The following is a 14,278-nucleotide window of genomic DNA, read 5'->3' on the forward strand; positions in this document are numbered from 1 at the left end:
TTAATTATTCCACATTTCCCACAGCGGCACGCGTTACATTTGGTTTTTGGTATAAAAAAAAGCGAAACTCGACTCTAATAACAGGCCGACAGGCCGCTTGCCCGCGCGCCCTCCGGGGCCCGGGTGACATGATCAAAGTGTAGTATCTGTTCCGGCAGATGCTGCAAGCTATGACTAGCTAGGACTAGCTATGACTAGCAAAGACCAGATGTGGGGGCAACCCCACATGCTTGACCTTTAACCAGCTCCCATTTCCCTCCTCTCGGGAGCTGGTCCCCATTTTCCCTTCCCCTTCCCTTGACTCCTCACATTAAAAATTGGCCTTGTGCCTAATTTGCTCGGTGGGGGAGCAAATAAATACAACAGGCCGACAGGCCGCTTGCCCGCGCGCCCTCCGGGGCCCGGGTGACATGATCAAAGTGTAGTATCTGTTCCGACAGATACTGCAAGCTATGACTAGCTAGGACTAGCTATGACTAGCAAAGACCAGATGTGGGGGCAACCCCACATGCTTGACCTTTAACCAGCTCCCATTTCCCTCCTCTCGGGAGCTGGTCCCCATTTTCCCTTCCCCTTCCCTTGACTCCTCACATTAAAAATTGGCCTTGTGCCTAATTTGCTCGGTGGGGGAGCAAATAAATACAACAGGCCGACAGGCCGCTTGCCCGCGCGCCCTCCGGGGCCCGGGTGACATGATCAAAGTGTAGTATCTGTTCCGGCAGATGCTGCAAGCTATGACTAGCTAGGACTAGCTATGACTAGCAAAGACCAGATGTGGGGGCAACCCCACATGCTTGACCTTTAACCAGCTCCCATTTCCCTCCTCTCGGGAGCTGGTCCCCATTTTCCCTTCCCCTTCCCTTGACTCCTCACATTAAAAATTGGCCTTGTGCCTAATTTGCTCGGTGGGGGAGCAAATAAATACAACAGGCCGTTAGGCCGTTTGCCCGCGCGCCCTCCGGGGCCCGGGTGACATGATCAAGGTATAGTATCTGTTCCGGCAGATACTGCAAGCTATGACTAGCTAGGACTAGCTATGACTAGCAGAGACCAGATGTGGGGGCAACCCCACATGCTTGACCTTAAACCAGCTCCCATTTCCCTCCTCTCGGGAGCTGGTCCCCTTTTTCCCTTTCCCCTCCCTTGACTCCTCACAATAAAAATTGGCCTTGTGCCTAATTTGCTCGGTGGGGGAGCAAATAAATACAACAGGCCATCAGGCCACCCCACCCGCTTCGGCGGCACGGGGGACAAGATCAAAGTGTAGTATCTGTTCCGGCAGATACTGCAAGCTATGACTAGCTAGGACTAGCTATGACTAGCAAAGACCATATGTGGGGGCAACTCTACATGCCTGACCATTAACCAGCTCCCATTTCCCACCTCTCGGGAGCTGGTCCCCTTTTTCCCTTCCCCCTCCCTTCACTCCTCACATTAAAAATCGGCCTTGTGCCTAATTTGCTCAGTGGGGGAGCAAATAAATACCATCTGTTCCGGCAGATGCTGCAAGCAAAGACCAGCTATGACTAGCAAAGACCATATGTGGGGGTAACCCCACATATCTGAACTTGGTCAAGGTAGGGATCACCCTACGAACACAGTTACTATCCAGCTCCCATTTCCCACCTCTCGGGAGCAGGATCCCCCTTTCCCTCCCCCCTCCCTCTCTCTCCACATTAAAAAACGGCCTTGTGCCTTATTTGCTCAGTGGGGAAGCAAATAAATAAACAGGCCGTCAGGCCGCTTGCCCGCGCGCCCTCCGGGGCCCGGGTGACAAGATCAAAGTGTAGTATCTGTTCCGGCAGATACTGCAAGCTATGACTAGCAAAGACCAGATGTGGGGGCAACCCCACATGCCTGACCTTTAACCAGCTCCCATTTCCCACCTCTCGGGAGCTGGTCCCCCCTTTCCCTTCCCCCTCCCTTCACTCCTCACATTAAAAATCGGCCTTGTGCCTAATTTGCTCGGTGGGGGAGCAAATAAATACCATCTGTTCCGGCAGATACTGTAAGCAAAGAACATATGTGGGAGCGACCCCACATATAAGACCTTGGTCAATGTAGGGGCAACCCTTCATACCAATTGTCACTATCCAGCTCCCCTACTCCCCGGGGAGTTGGTCCCCATTTCCCCTTCACTCCTCACATTAAAAATCGGCCTTGTGCCTAATTTGCTCGGTGGGGGAGCAAATAAACACCATCTGTTCCGACAGATACTGCAAGCTATGACTAGCTATGACTAGCAAAGACCAGATGTGGGGGCAACCCCACATGCTTGACCTTTAACCAGCTCCCATTTCCCTCCTCTCGGGAGCTGGTCCCCTTTTTCCCTTCCCCCACCCTTCACTCCTCACAATAAAAATCGGCCTTGTGCCTAATTTGCTCGGTGGGGGAGCAAATAAATACCAACAGGCCGACAGGCCGCTTGCCCGCGCGCCTTCCGGGGCCCGGGTGACATGATCAAAGTGTAGTATCTGTTCCGACAGATGCTGCAAGCTAGGATTAGCTAGGACTAGCTATGACTAGCAAAGACCAGATGTGGGGGCAACCCCACATGCTTGACCTTTAACCAGCTCCCATTTCCCTCCTCGCGGGAGCTGGTCCCCTTTTTCCCTTTCCCCTCCCTTCACTCCTCACATTAAAAATTGGCCTTGTGCCTAATTTGCTCGGTGAGGTAGCAAATAAATCCAACAGGCCGAAAGCCAGTTGTCTCAAGAGAGCTAAGTAACGTTTGTTCAATGTCGATTTCGTCATATCAGACTGTAGCTTTCATTTCGCTCTTCCTAATAAATCAGGAGTGGGTTTTTAAAAACAAAGAAACCGATTTATTCAAAACTGTCCTGCACAAAATCGTAACTGCTGAATACCTATCGCCGTCACGTCAATCAAAAACGCGCACCTGTTTTTTTTAACACTTTACTATTTTCCAACTGCGCGTCGTGAAGGCTTCGTTTTTTTTTCACGGGCACCTGTTTTTTTTTGCACATACCCCGAAAAACACCCGGGCAACGCCGGGTACCCCTCGCTAGTCTATATATATAAAAGCGAAAATGTATGTATGTATGTATGTATGTTTGTGTGTCTGCTAAAAACTTTTGACCGACGGAACAAAAATTTACAAACTTGGTATCATATTAAAGCCCCACCCCCCAGACGACAAATATCGAAAAATTAGCCCAAAAGGACCATCAGAAGTGCGGGGGGGGGCCCCAAAAAACGTGACATTTCAATGTTAAACATTACATATTTTTAAATCGATTTATAACTGCCCCAAAAAATACGGGCGCCAACTCTTCTACGTAAAGTATACACGGGGCCGTTTATTTTGGGTCAACTTTTATTTAAAACCCGCTGAGTCATGTCACGTGATTTTGACGTCAGCAAGCTCTAATGGCAGTCTGAATTTACAAAAACATGTTATCGGTAAAAAAAATTAACCCTTACACAAGCTAAACTATGAACTTCTACGCTATGGCAACGTTACCAAAGTTATTAGCACATTCAAAATAGTTAGATACGATAGTTAAACGAAAAATAACAAGCCAAAAATGTGAAGTAAAAAAAAAAATATGCTTACAAAAAATATTAACGATCGAAGTTTTTACAAAAAAACCCAGCCAGACGCCATTTTAAGGAAGACGAAGAGAGAGAAAAGAGAGAGAGAGAGAGACAGAGAGAGAGACAGAGACAGAGAGAGACATACACAAACGCAAACAGAGAGAGAGAGAGAGAGAGAGACAGATAGAGAGAGATGTCTAGACAGGAAACGAAATACGTAATTTAATAAAAAATAAAATACTGCTACGTCATCTCGTAACGCTCCCGCGATGACCTCATTTAGTGACTATCTGTCTATCAAACCTCTTTCACTCGCTTTATAACCCTTATTTTAACACTATAATCAATTCCTCTTACTCTTAGCCTAGACAGTTAAGTGGTTGGAGTTAGTTTCACCTCCGCGTTCCGGGTTCAATCCAGCCTCATGACCAAAACTATTTTTTTTCTTTTACATTCTTTATTTTTTTTTACTTCGCTTATTCTTTAGTTTACTTCCCCCTATACACACAGCAGAGTTTTTTTTTCGCTGTTTTTTTTTTTTTTGGTTTTTCCGATTTTTTTAACATCGTTTCAGGGTTATTACTTATCCCCCCCCCATACGCACACCGAAAAACACCCGGGAAACGCCGGGTACGCCCCCGCTAGTCTATATATTTAAAAGCCAAAATGTGTGTGACCATTTCGTGTATGTCTGGCAAAGTCTTTTCTTGCATACGATCCCAGGTTCGTTACTATCGCTTAAAACTGTTTATATAGGTCCTATATAATAATATCTAGGAATTAGGAAAGCGCATAGCGTATAGATTTATTTACGTCAACTTTTATAAAATTATTGTTATTTTCGCTTTGCGCATGTTGATTGGGCTTTTTAGTATAAATAAAGTGAAACTAAACTCAAACGGACGTTTTTGGCATTGCGCCGGGAAAAAGGTCCAGAAGCAATCAGCTTTGATCAATCTTGTATATCAGACAGTTGCTATTCAATCTGGACAATTGGGAGCTGCTTTCCCCTCCCCAACATCTGTTGGGGGAAAAACAGTCAAATTTGGGTAAACAACTGCGTGATTTCTATTTGACCTTCTTAATTAGGTCAAATGGAAGCAGCAGAGTTAACTTTTATTGCGCATGCCTGTTTTTCTGTGTATTTTGTATGTCGCGGTGGCCTAATGAGTAACATCGCCCGTTTTTTTTTTCACACATTAATTTACAAAAGGGTACGGGTTCGATTCTCAAACTTACCTACCAAAACATTCTTTTTTTATTATTTAACACCCCACACCCCGGAGTTTTGATTTACCTTAAGACACCCGGGCATCGCCGGGTACCCCACGCTAGTACTTTCATAAATCAGAATCCATTTTCTGTAGGCTGTTTTTGAACCTAGTCAACGACGGGTACTTTTGCTAGTTTATATATATATATATATATATATATATATATATATATATATATATATATATATATATATATATATATATATGTATGTATATATAATTATTAATTATTATAATAATTATTAAATAGCTACAGACTGCTAGTGAATTAATGCGCCTCAAGTTACCAACCTGGAAATTTCTACAACTCGGTGCATACAGCACCCAGCCTTCTCACGTGTGTGTGTACATATATATATATATATATATATATATATATATATATATATATATATATATATATATATAAAATTATATATAATCTGAGGTTGTTGTTTTCCACAGGTTAAGTAATCATACTCAATTATGAAAACAGATAATCATGAAGCTTAATTGACTGAGTCAGTTAATATTGAATTTGATTTTATTGGCATATTAACATAATTAATACCTACAGACACTTGTGTTTTATCCTTCAGGAAATCACCAGTCCAGCGTGTCAAGATTACTGCCGGTCAGGAGATTCGAACCCGGCCACAAGGCCATCTCTGACTCCATTAGCAAGGAAAACACCCACACCGCCAACTTTAACCGCGAGAAATATGGTTGAAATTTAAACATTTATTTTCAAATATCAAGACGTCCGTCCATACCGATCTAATGATTCTAATATCATGATCTGGCAAAAAGAACCGAGTTATTAAAGAGGCCGACATATATATATATATATATATATATATATATATATATATATATATATATATATATATATATATATGCAAATTGATTTTGTTCCTTAGCTAAAACAATCATATCAAATGTCTGTGTGGTTCTTAGTTATACATAAAGACGCTACAAAATGATCTCTATAAAGACCAGGGGGCCAACCCATAAAGATATACTCACTAGAGTAGCGTACTTTTTTTTTTTACTTAGGCATCACCACATTATCAAGGCCAAGAGGCCACTCAAGGATAAGGGTTAAAGAGTGTACAGTAGAAATTAGACAATATAGTAATCAATTTGGTAAATTTGTTAATTTATATGGAACGGCTCATCAAGAACTTGTTTATGTTAGACTTGAAGACAACCATATTATAGTCAGCCGGAAAGCAGGAAAACGGAAGACAATTCCACAGGCGTGCTGTTCTAAGAAAGAGGCTTTGTTCATGGAATCTAGGTTTAGGTTTAGGCACAGATAAAGAGTGGGGGGAATTATAGATAGTGTTTTCAACTAAACGAGTGTTTCTTGTGAAAGTTTGGCGAGGGAAGACCATAGATTGAAGCTCAGTCAAACACTTTCCATGAAAATAACGATACATCAGAGACAAACTCGTAACATCTCTTCTGTGAGATAGAGGTTGTAGGGAAGAGAAAAGGACATCTCCTACGAGGCTATGAAGTCTATTTTTAACTCTATCAAGGCAGGACAAGTCCTTTCTAGCAGCTCCTGCCCAGATGTGGCAACAGTATTCCATCCTTGGACGTACCTGGCTCTTATATAGATAGAGAATTGCATCAGCAGTGAGATATCTATTGGATCGATACAAAGATCCCACCATTTTTCTAGTGGCCTTGGCAACAGATTTGATGTACATGTTCCATTTAAGATCAGGAGTAACGGTCAAGTCCAGAAGCTTGTCAAAACTTGAGGCCTCCTGAAGACGAGAGCCATTCATTTCAGTTGATGCCAGATGTGGATCAGAATGTTGATGATGTAAAGAGAGAAGCTTGGTTTTAGATGCATTAAAAGTAACCAGCCACTCCTTTCCCCATTGTACTGCATGCTCAAGATCAGAGGAGAGAGAATTGGAGAGAACTTGGTCGTTTACTGTCTTAGATGTGCTGCCATAAATGGTAGTATCATCAGCATAAATGTCTACAAATGATGTAAGGATGTGATTTGGAAGATCATTAATGTAGATCAGGAAAAGAGTTGGGCCTAGGATTTGTGCATTGTGTGGATGTGCATGCGAGCGGTGGCGTGACGGAGGAGGGGTGGACTTGCCATAGGGAAGTGTTGGGTGGGAAAAGAGAAAAAAAGATGGTGCCTGGTGTTTTATAAACTGTGATCTCGCGAGAAAACAGAGAGCACACATACAAATTAGACGGGGTGGAAAGAAGGGAGATTGTCGTTTACAGTCACGAGGTTATTGTGTTACTCTTGCGAGCGTTGGTGGCGATTGAAGTTGAATTTGATACAGACACGTGTTTCAAGAATAAATTAAGTTAGGTACATAGAATTTCTGCACAAAATCAAGGTTTGTAATGGTTAAATGGTTAATATATTTATATTTTTTTTCATTCCAGACTGTAATTCCTGATGACACCACAACCTATTGGTGCCAGCGTATACAGGTTCCTGCTTATACGGAGAAAATGCATGTGATCAAGGTAAAATATGTATATATAAATATGTATGTTTATACGAATATATTGCAGTGTATTGTTTGACATAAAAAAAATTAACACAGAGAAAGTAATTTATTCTGGAAATTAAACTAAACACTAACTCGTTAATTTCTCTCATTCAGTAAGACAAAGCGTTATTTAAGGAGCTGAACATCAGTCTATCCTTTAGGAATGTTCGATTACATCTCCAAAATCCGAAGCACACGCATATATATATATATATATATATATATATATATATATATATATATATATATATATATATATATATATATATATGATCATCCACAGACATAATGTTTCATTGTATTGTGACTAATCAGTGTGGTTAGACCAGGGCCCATCCCGAACTCAGAATCGAATCAGCAACAATCAAGTTGATAGTCAGTAGCTCTAGGTCTAGCTCTATCCAGGGTCCGTGGCCTAATGGACAATAGATACTACTGACTTTCCTTCATATATATATATATATATATATATATATATATATATATATATATATATATATATATATATACATACATATATACATATATACATATATATATATTTACATATACATACATACATATATATACATATACATACATATATGTATATATACATAGATACATATACACACACACACAAATATAGTAAGTTATGAAATATATATGGCGATTAAGCTACACAGTGTAGCTTAATTTATGTGATTAAATGAAATAGTTATATATATATATATATATATATATATATATATATATACATATACTCTTTTTCAAAGTGTTTTTAACATGTTTTATTAACTATTTGTTCTTATATATATATCTATAATATAAAGCTGAATGTGTGTGTGTATGTGTGTGTGTGTATGTGTGTGTGTGTGTGATAGAGTGATAGAAGATGTATCGAGACACAGGAATGGGTATGTTTGATCTGGCAGAACGGTGATTCATTAAAATTGAGGGATCTGCGTTCGCACCTGGCCCCCAAAGTATGAAAATAAAAAATTTAAGAATTAAAAAAAAAACGTTTACAAATTTTTTTCATTATATAGATGTACATAAGAATACTTTAATAAGTATGTTTTAACTTAAATAGGGATGGTATAATAAAATTGTGGGGGTCTGCGTTCGCACCTGGCCTCCATAGAATGGAAATAGGCACAGACTTTAAAAAAGACTTTTCATATTTATCTGTGATAATTATATTTCAGTTTGAAGAAATATGGTATAATAAAATTATGGGATGTTCGTTCGCGCCTGACCTCCATAGAATGGAAATCTGTCACAAAGTTTAACAAGGTTTTTTAATATAGATCCACAGAATATTGTGATAAGTGTTTCAGTGTGAACAGGTATGGTATAATAAATTTTGGGGTTTATCTATTTTATTTTTACTTTCATCATATTTTGCTTTGGTTTTGATTCGAAGCTGTCTCTTTACAACCCTTCCTTTTCATAACCTATCATACTTTCATAAATCAGAGTCCATTTTCTGTAGGCTGTTTTTGAACCCAGTCAACGACGGGTACTTTTGTTAGTGTATATATATATATAGTCTGAAGAAGCTTTGAATAAAAAAAATTCAATAGCGGAAGCCCACAAACAGTTCATAAACGACAAATGTATGTTCCTCAAAAAACAGGTTGAAAGTCTTCCCTTGAAATGAAAAAGGACTTGATTAAAAAAATCTTAAAAAGAAATCCATTTAACGTCTGCAAAAGCATAAGAATAATAATAAAAATACGTCATATATATATATATATATATATATATATATATATATATATATATATATATATATATATATATATATATATATATATCTGCATACACTACTGCTTCGCTTTATCACAACTCATCAGTTTGGGTAGACTATAGATTGAACATTTAACCATCCAGATGATAGCAGTTCTAACCCTTGGCTCATGGAATCGGGGTTTTCCACAGAGGGACAGTTCTAGGAAAGAAACTCTGCTCATGGAATTTTCGTTTAATTTTAGTCGCAGATAGATACGGTTGTTGTAGCTAGACAAATACTTTTTGCAAAAACTTTACTGCCTGAGCGGGGGGGGGGGTCATAGATTGAAGTCCAGTTGAACATTTACCATAAAAGTAACGATATAGCCAATGTTTCTTCTGTGATTAAAGAGGAAATAGGGAGGCTAGATTGTGAAGCCGATCTCCTATTCCTACTAGTATATTATAAAGCTTGGTTATAATGATTTACCTTATGATTTTGTTTTGTCTTTCAGATTTCGCCGGTCATAACGAAGGGCAATGAGTTTTTTGTTCATCACATGCTGCTTTATGAGTGCAATACAGAGAATCCGGTACCGGATGACGAAAAAGGTCACCGCTGTTATGGGGAGAACATGCCGGATAAATGGGAGTCATGTCGAAACTTGATTTTCGGTTGGGCCATTGGTGGTTCGGTAAGAGGAATTTCACACGCAAGGGTGGAACGATAAAATTGTCGCCCTAAACAAAACAACACTACAGCTTTATTTTAAAACTTTTATCAAAAAAATCAAGTTAGGTAACTTGATTATGTAGTAGAGCTGTGCATCTATTCAATGTAGCCGCCTTCAGCCTCAATCACCGCCTTGATAGGTGTCAATGCCTTTTTTTCACAAGTGCCGGCGGGAGCTCAGCGAATACATGGCAGATGGCAGCGATCAGACTGGGTTTGGTGTTGTGTGAGGTCATGTTGGTGATATTCTCGACGTTTGACCAGACGAAATAGTCCAGCGGGTTCAGGTTGGTGGAGGAGGGGGCACTGAGAGAAGGGTACAAAGTCGTAGCACTCATTTCGAAGCCAAACCTGAATATCTTTGGAATTGTGGACCGGCATCGTCCTGTTGCCACACCCAGGGTCTGCCAATGGCCACCTGATTGCATCAGGGGGTCATCACACTCTTCAGCATATCCAGGTACACTTTGGTGTTGACTTTCAAACCAACTTCGAAGATGTAAGGTGGCATAATGTGGCCTTCATTTAAAACAACACTAAAGACCATAACCGTAGCCAGAAACTTTGTGTTCATCACGTTGGGCATGTTCCTGTTATTCGTGGCAATCCAGCGATGAATTTTGAGGGTGCTGACAATGGTCCTGTTGTCTCATAACTTAGATTGGTAGAGAGCATGAATTGTACAGTGGTGCATCTCCAATCTCACTCGTTGAACATTGTGTCACTTTCAGACATGATAGAAGGCTCCTATCACTCTTTAGATTTGTACACAACTGGCCAACTAGTAGATGGTCTGCAACAACAAAAAAAACAAACAGGTTTTCATGAAAAGGAAATTGAATCAGCTTGTCTTTTCTAAGGCGACAATTTTATCGTTCCACCATGTATATGTGTGTGTGTGTGTGTGTGTGTGTGTGTGTGTGTGTGTGTGTGTGTGTGTGTTTCTATACTTTTGTTTACAGTTTTAAGTTTCTGTTGCCGTATGTATTTTTGTCTGCTAGTGTTATATAGGGGTTTCATTGAGAGAGTTTTATTAGAGTGTTTGTCTTGTAGAATTTTATTAAGAGGGGTGTTGAAAGACTCAGAGAGAGAGAGATTTTTTGTTGTAAGAGACTTAGTGAGTTCTAGAGAGATTGCTCATGTTATGATTCTTATATTTTAAATGTTCATTCCTTAGATGTGTAGAATGGGAGAAGAAGCTCTTTGAGTGAGGACATAGTGTTCACTGTTCAGACATTGTGTAGACATGATGTAGATTCTCATTGTGGATATGAGAAGTCGAGATGTGTATGAAACGACATTTTATAACATAAATATATAAAACAATTTTCACTTTACCTTTTTGTAAGAATCATAAGACAAGACGACGTTTTTATAAAACACATGATGGTTTATTTCGTCACGACCGGCCGTTGTTCCTATCATCAAGAATTCAAAGTTTCACATTTTTTTCTTGAAGTGACGTCTCGCTTCCTAAACGACTGACTGTCTCTCTGACCGTCTTCTCACTGACTGTCTTCTAACTAAAGTTTTTCTCTATCCCTAGAACTTTCTATTTTCCGTGACGTCATACACATGTTAAAACATGTGCCTTCTTTCACGTGTTCTGGATATACGTGTCCAAAACTTTTCCTATTTCTACAAAAGGAATTTTAACCTATACTCAGTAACCTATTTTTCCAATATGTTAAAAACATTATCTTATAAGCTACATTCTTTCAATTTAAAATTTCATAACAAACTTGACAGTTAACATTCTTTTCTTGAAATATTTTATCTATATTCTAAACAAACGTTTGTTTTACATTTTTAAATTCTCACACGTAATCTATTTCTAAACCTAAATTACGAGGTTCGAATTTGTCTATTGCTATTTCATTTTCATTTTAACTAATCTCTCTATTTTTATACTTACATGAAAAGGGGACAGCCCTTATCATGTAACACTAGTAGTGTAGATATTTACTTTAAATTTAAATTTTCTCCGTGATTGCTGTAGCATAGTATGACGATGTTACCAACACAAGCGCTCTCTCGAGAGCAAACAGCTGCAGTAGTGAGGCCATCATCATGAGGCACAGGCTCTGTTGATTGGGGCACGTTCTCAGAATGGATGAGAATGGGCTCCCTCGACATACACTATAATCAGAGCTAGCCATAGAAAAAAGCGGTCGCCCTCTACAATGATACAAAGAGCAACTCGCAATCACCCGGAAAAACACTGGATTTGGCATTCACACCTGAGGGAAACAACAACCCAGGACCGGTACCTGTGGCGTCGATCACTCATTCCGGTGCCAAACAATATGAAACAGAAAAGAGAAACAGAAGGCGGAGATAAAGAGGCAGGCAGGAAAAAAACAAACAAACAAAACGAGCAGAGCGACCCCCCCCCAATCCAATATTTACCTGCCTTCTCTGCCCACGCAAATTCTTCACTCACATTAGTTTGAGGAATTAGATGCGAGCCAAACACTAAAAGAAGAGGAAGCTGAAATTCCCAGATACAAGAAATCGGTCACAGACGACTATAGCACTAGATGTGTCAGAATTTCGGGGGAATTTTTGACACCCCTAACAAAAAAAACTGTGAATAAAATATAAAAAAACTCGTAATTTCTCTTTTTAAAATAGGTTGTTTATTTTCTTTATGGAATATACTTCCAAAATAAACTATTTAAGTTGTTTAAAAAATAATAGAAATATTATTTTTTATTTAAAAAAAAAACAGTGTTTACAAAGTGCCGGCGCACCTTTATGCAGCCATTTTGTTTACGTAATGAAATCAATTGGATTTTACGAGTTAATTTTTTTTTCATTTTTTTCACTTTAAAAATCTATCAAAATTTTTCTATTGGCTTAATTTTTACGATATTTTCAGGTTCAAGGTATTTTTTAATTCACCCCCCCCATTTTGAAATGTCCATTAAAATGAAAATAATTAATTTTCTCACCTCAAATTTATATATCACAAATTGAAGATAAAAGATCAATAAATAAAATAAGCTAATTTAAAACAAACAAACAAAAAAATACAGTTATTTGCAAATTTACCTGTAAAGTCCAAAGTTTAAAACTTTTTTTTTAAAACCACGTTGATTTTTTTTAATGAAACCTTATAATCTTCTTATATTGCACAGAAAGTTTCGTTTTATTACGAAAATTATTTTTATTTAATTCAATGTTTTTTTTTTAGATATTAAAAAAAAAAAAAAAAAATTCACCCCATAAAGTGTAAATAAAATATATTTAATCAAAAACTCATGTATTTCTTTGAGAAAGAAAAAAAAATTCTTTGACTGTTTTTTTAAGCCAAAACCTTATAAGTAAAATGTGACTAGTTTTCAGCTATGGAGTCACAAATTTCTTCAAGCGCAAGGTTAGATGGCTAACGCGGACGTGGTCTTTTACGTCCTTCTGTTCATCCGTAGTTCAAAACAAAATGAAACACCGGTTCAACGTTTGGCTAAACACCATAATAATGTTTACATAATGGCGGGGTTTTCAAATACTTGTTTTTAAAAAAATTCTTTTATTTAAAAAATACATGGAATTTAAAATATAAATATGGATAAATTCTTAACAATGAAGAATGGAACTACCCATTAAATAGTATTTTTTTATAGGTAAGTGATTTTTTGGCATTTATATATACATATATTTTATCGAAGCAAGTTAAAATACGTTTATTTTCTTTAAATCTTTTTTACAGAAAACCGATTTAAAAAAACAAATATTGCATAATTTGCTATTAAACCTGTTATTTTTTAAAAATTTGGTCTTTGCTCCTTTAATTAATTGAAAAAAAAAAAAGGATTTGAATTACATTTTTTAAGTAGTTATAAACTTCGAAAGATAGTTAGTTGAATTATTAAAGTTCTTATCATTTTTAATGGCCACTTCTGATACACCTACTATAGCACCACCTTTATCTGCTGGTGATATGTTGATGCTTTTGTTATTCGTAAGGTGTTTTAAAGTATCTATGTATCTCCTCAGTAATACTGTATAATTGGGCTAAGTGCTATAATTATCATCAAAAGGAGCAAGAAAAACGGCTCAATGAACATAATATATATATATATATATATATATATATATATATATATATATATATATATAGTCATCCACATACAGTACTGTTTCGCTGTTTCACAGCTCATCAGTGCGGCTAGACAAGCAACTACCTCACGCTGGATCGAAACTCGATCATCCAAACGACAGTCCGAGCTTCTAACCATTATGCTATACGGCTGCTGCTATGCGGGTAGTGAATTAACAATGTTTTGACATTTTCCAAATACCTAAGCTCAATTTGTTTACACAAAGAACATCGCTTCATACGCTAATCGTAATTTGTATATCACTTCCTAATATGCTCAACCTTAGATAGGGAGACATAGTCATTCACATACGGTAGTTTCGCCGTTTCACAGCTCATCAGTGCAGCTAGGCAGGCAACTACCTCAAGCCAGGATCGA

General features: G+C 38.1%; 1 protein-coding gene across 1 annotated transcript in view; it reads left to right on the forward strand.

Moving 5' to 3' along the window:
• LOC145263082 (DBH-like monooxygenase protein 1) overlaps positions 1–14,278 on the forward strand; it is a 101,357-nt gene that overhangs the window by 15,677 nt on the left and 71,402 nt on the right. The window contains exons 4-5 of the mRNA XM_080119957.1: positions 7,242–7,325; positions 9,580–9,759. Of these exons, the coding sequence (XP_079976083.1) occupies positions 7,242–7,325; positions 9,580–9,759 (264 nt within the window). The remainder of the gene's footprint in view (positions 1–7,241; positions 7,326–9,579; positions 9,760–14,278) is intronic.

Source organism: Euprymna scolopes, chromosome 38 (assembly GCF_053919585.1).
Source record: "Euprymna scolopes isolate OS-2025 chromosome 38, ASM5391958v1, whole genome shotgun sequence".
Lineage (NCBI taxonomy): Eukaryota > Metazoa > Mollusca > Cephalopoda > Sepiida > Sepiolidae > Euprymna > Euprymna scolopes.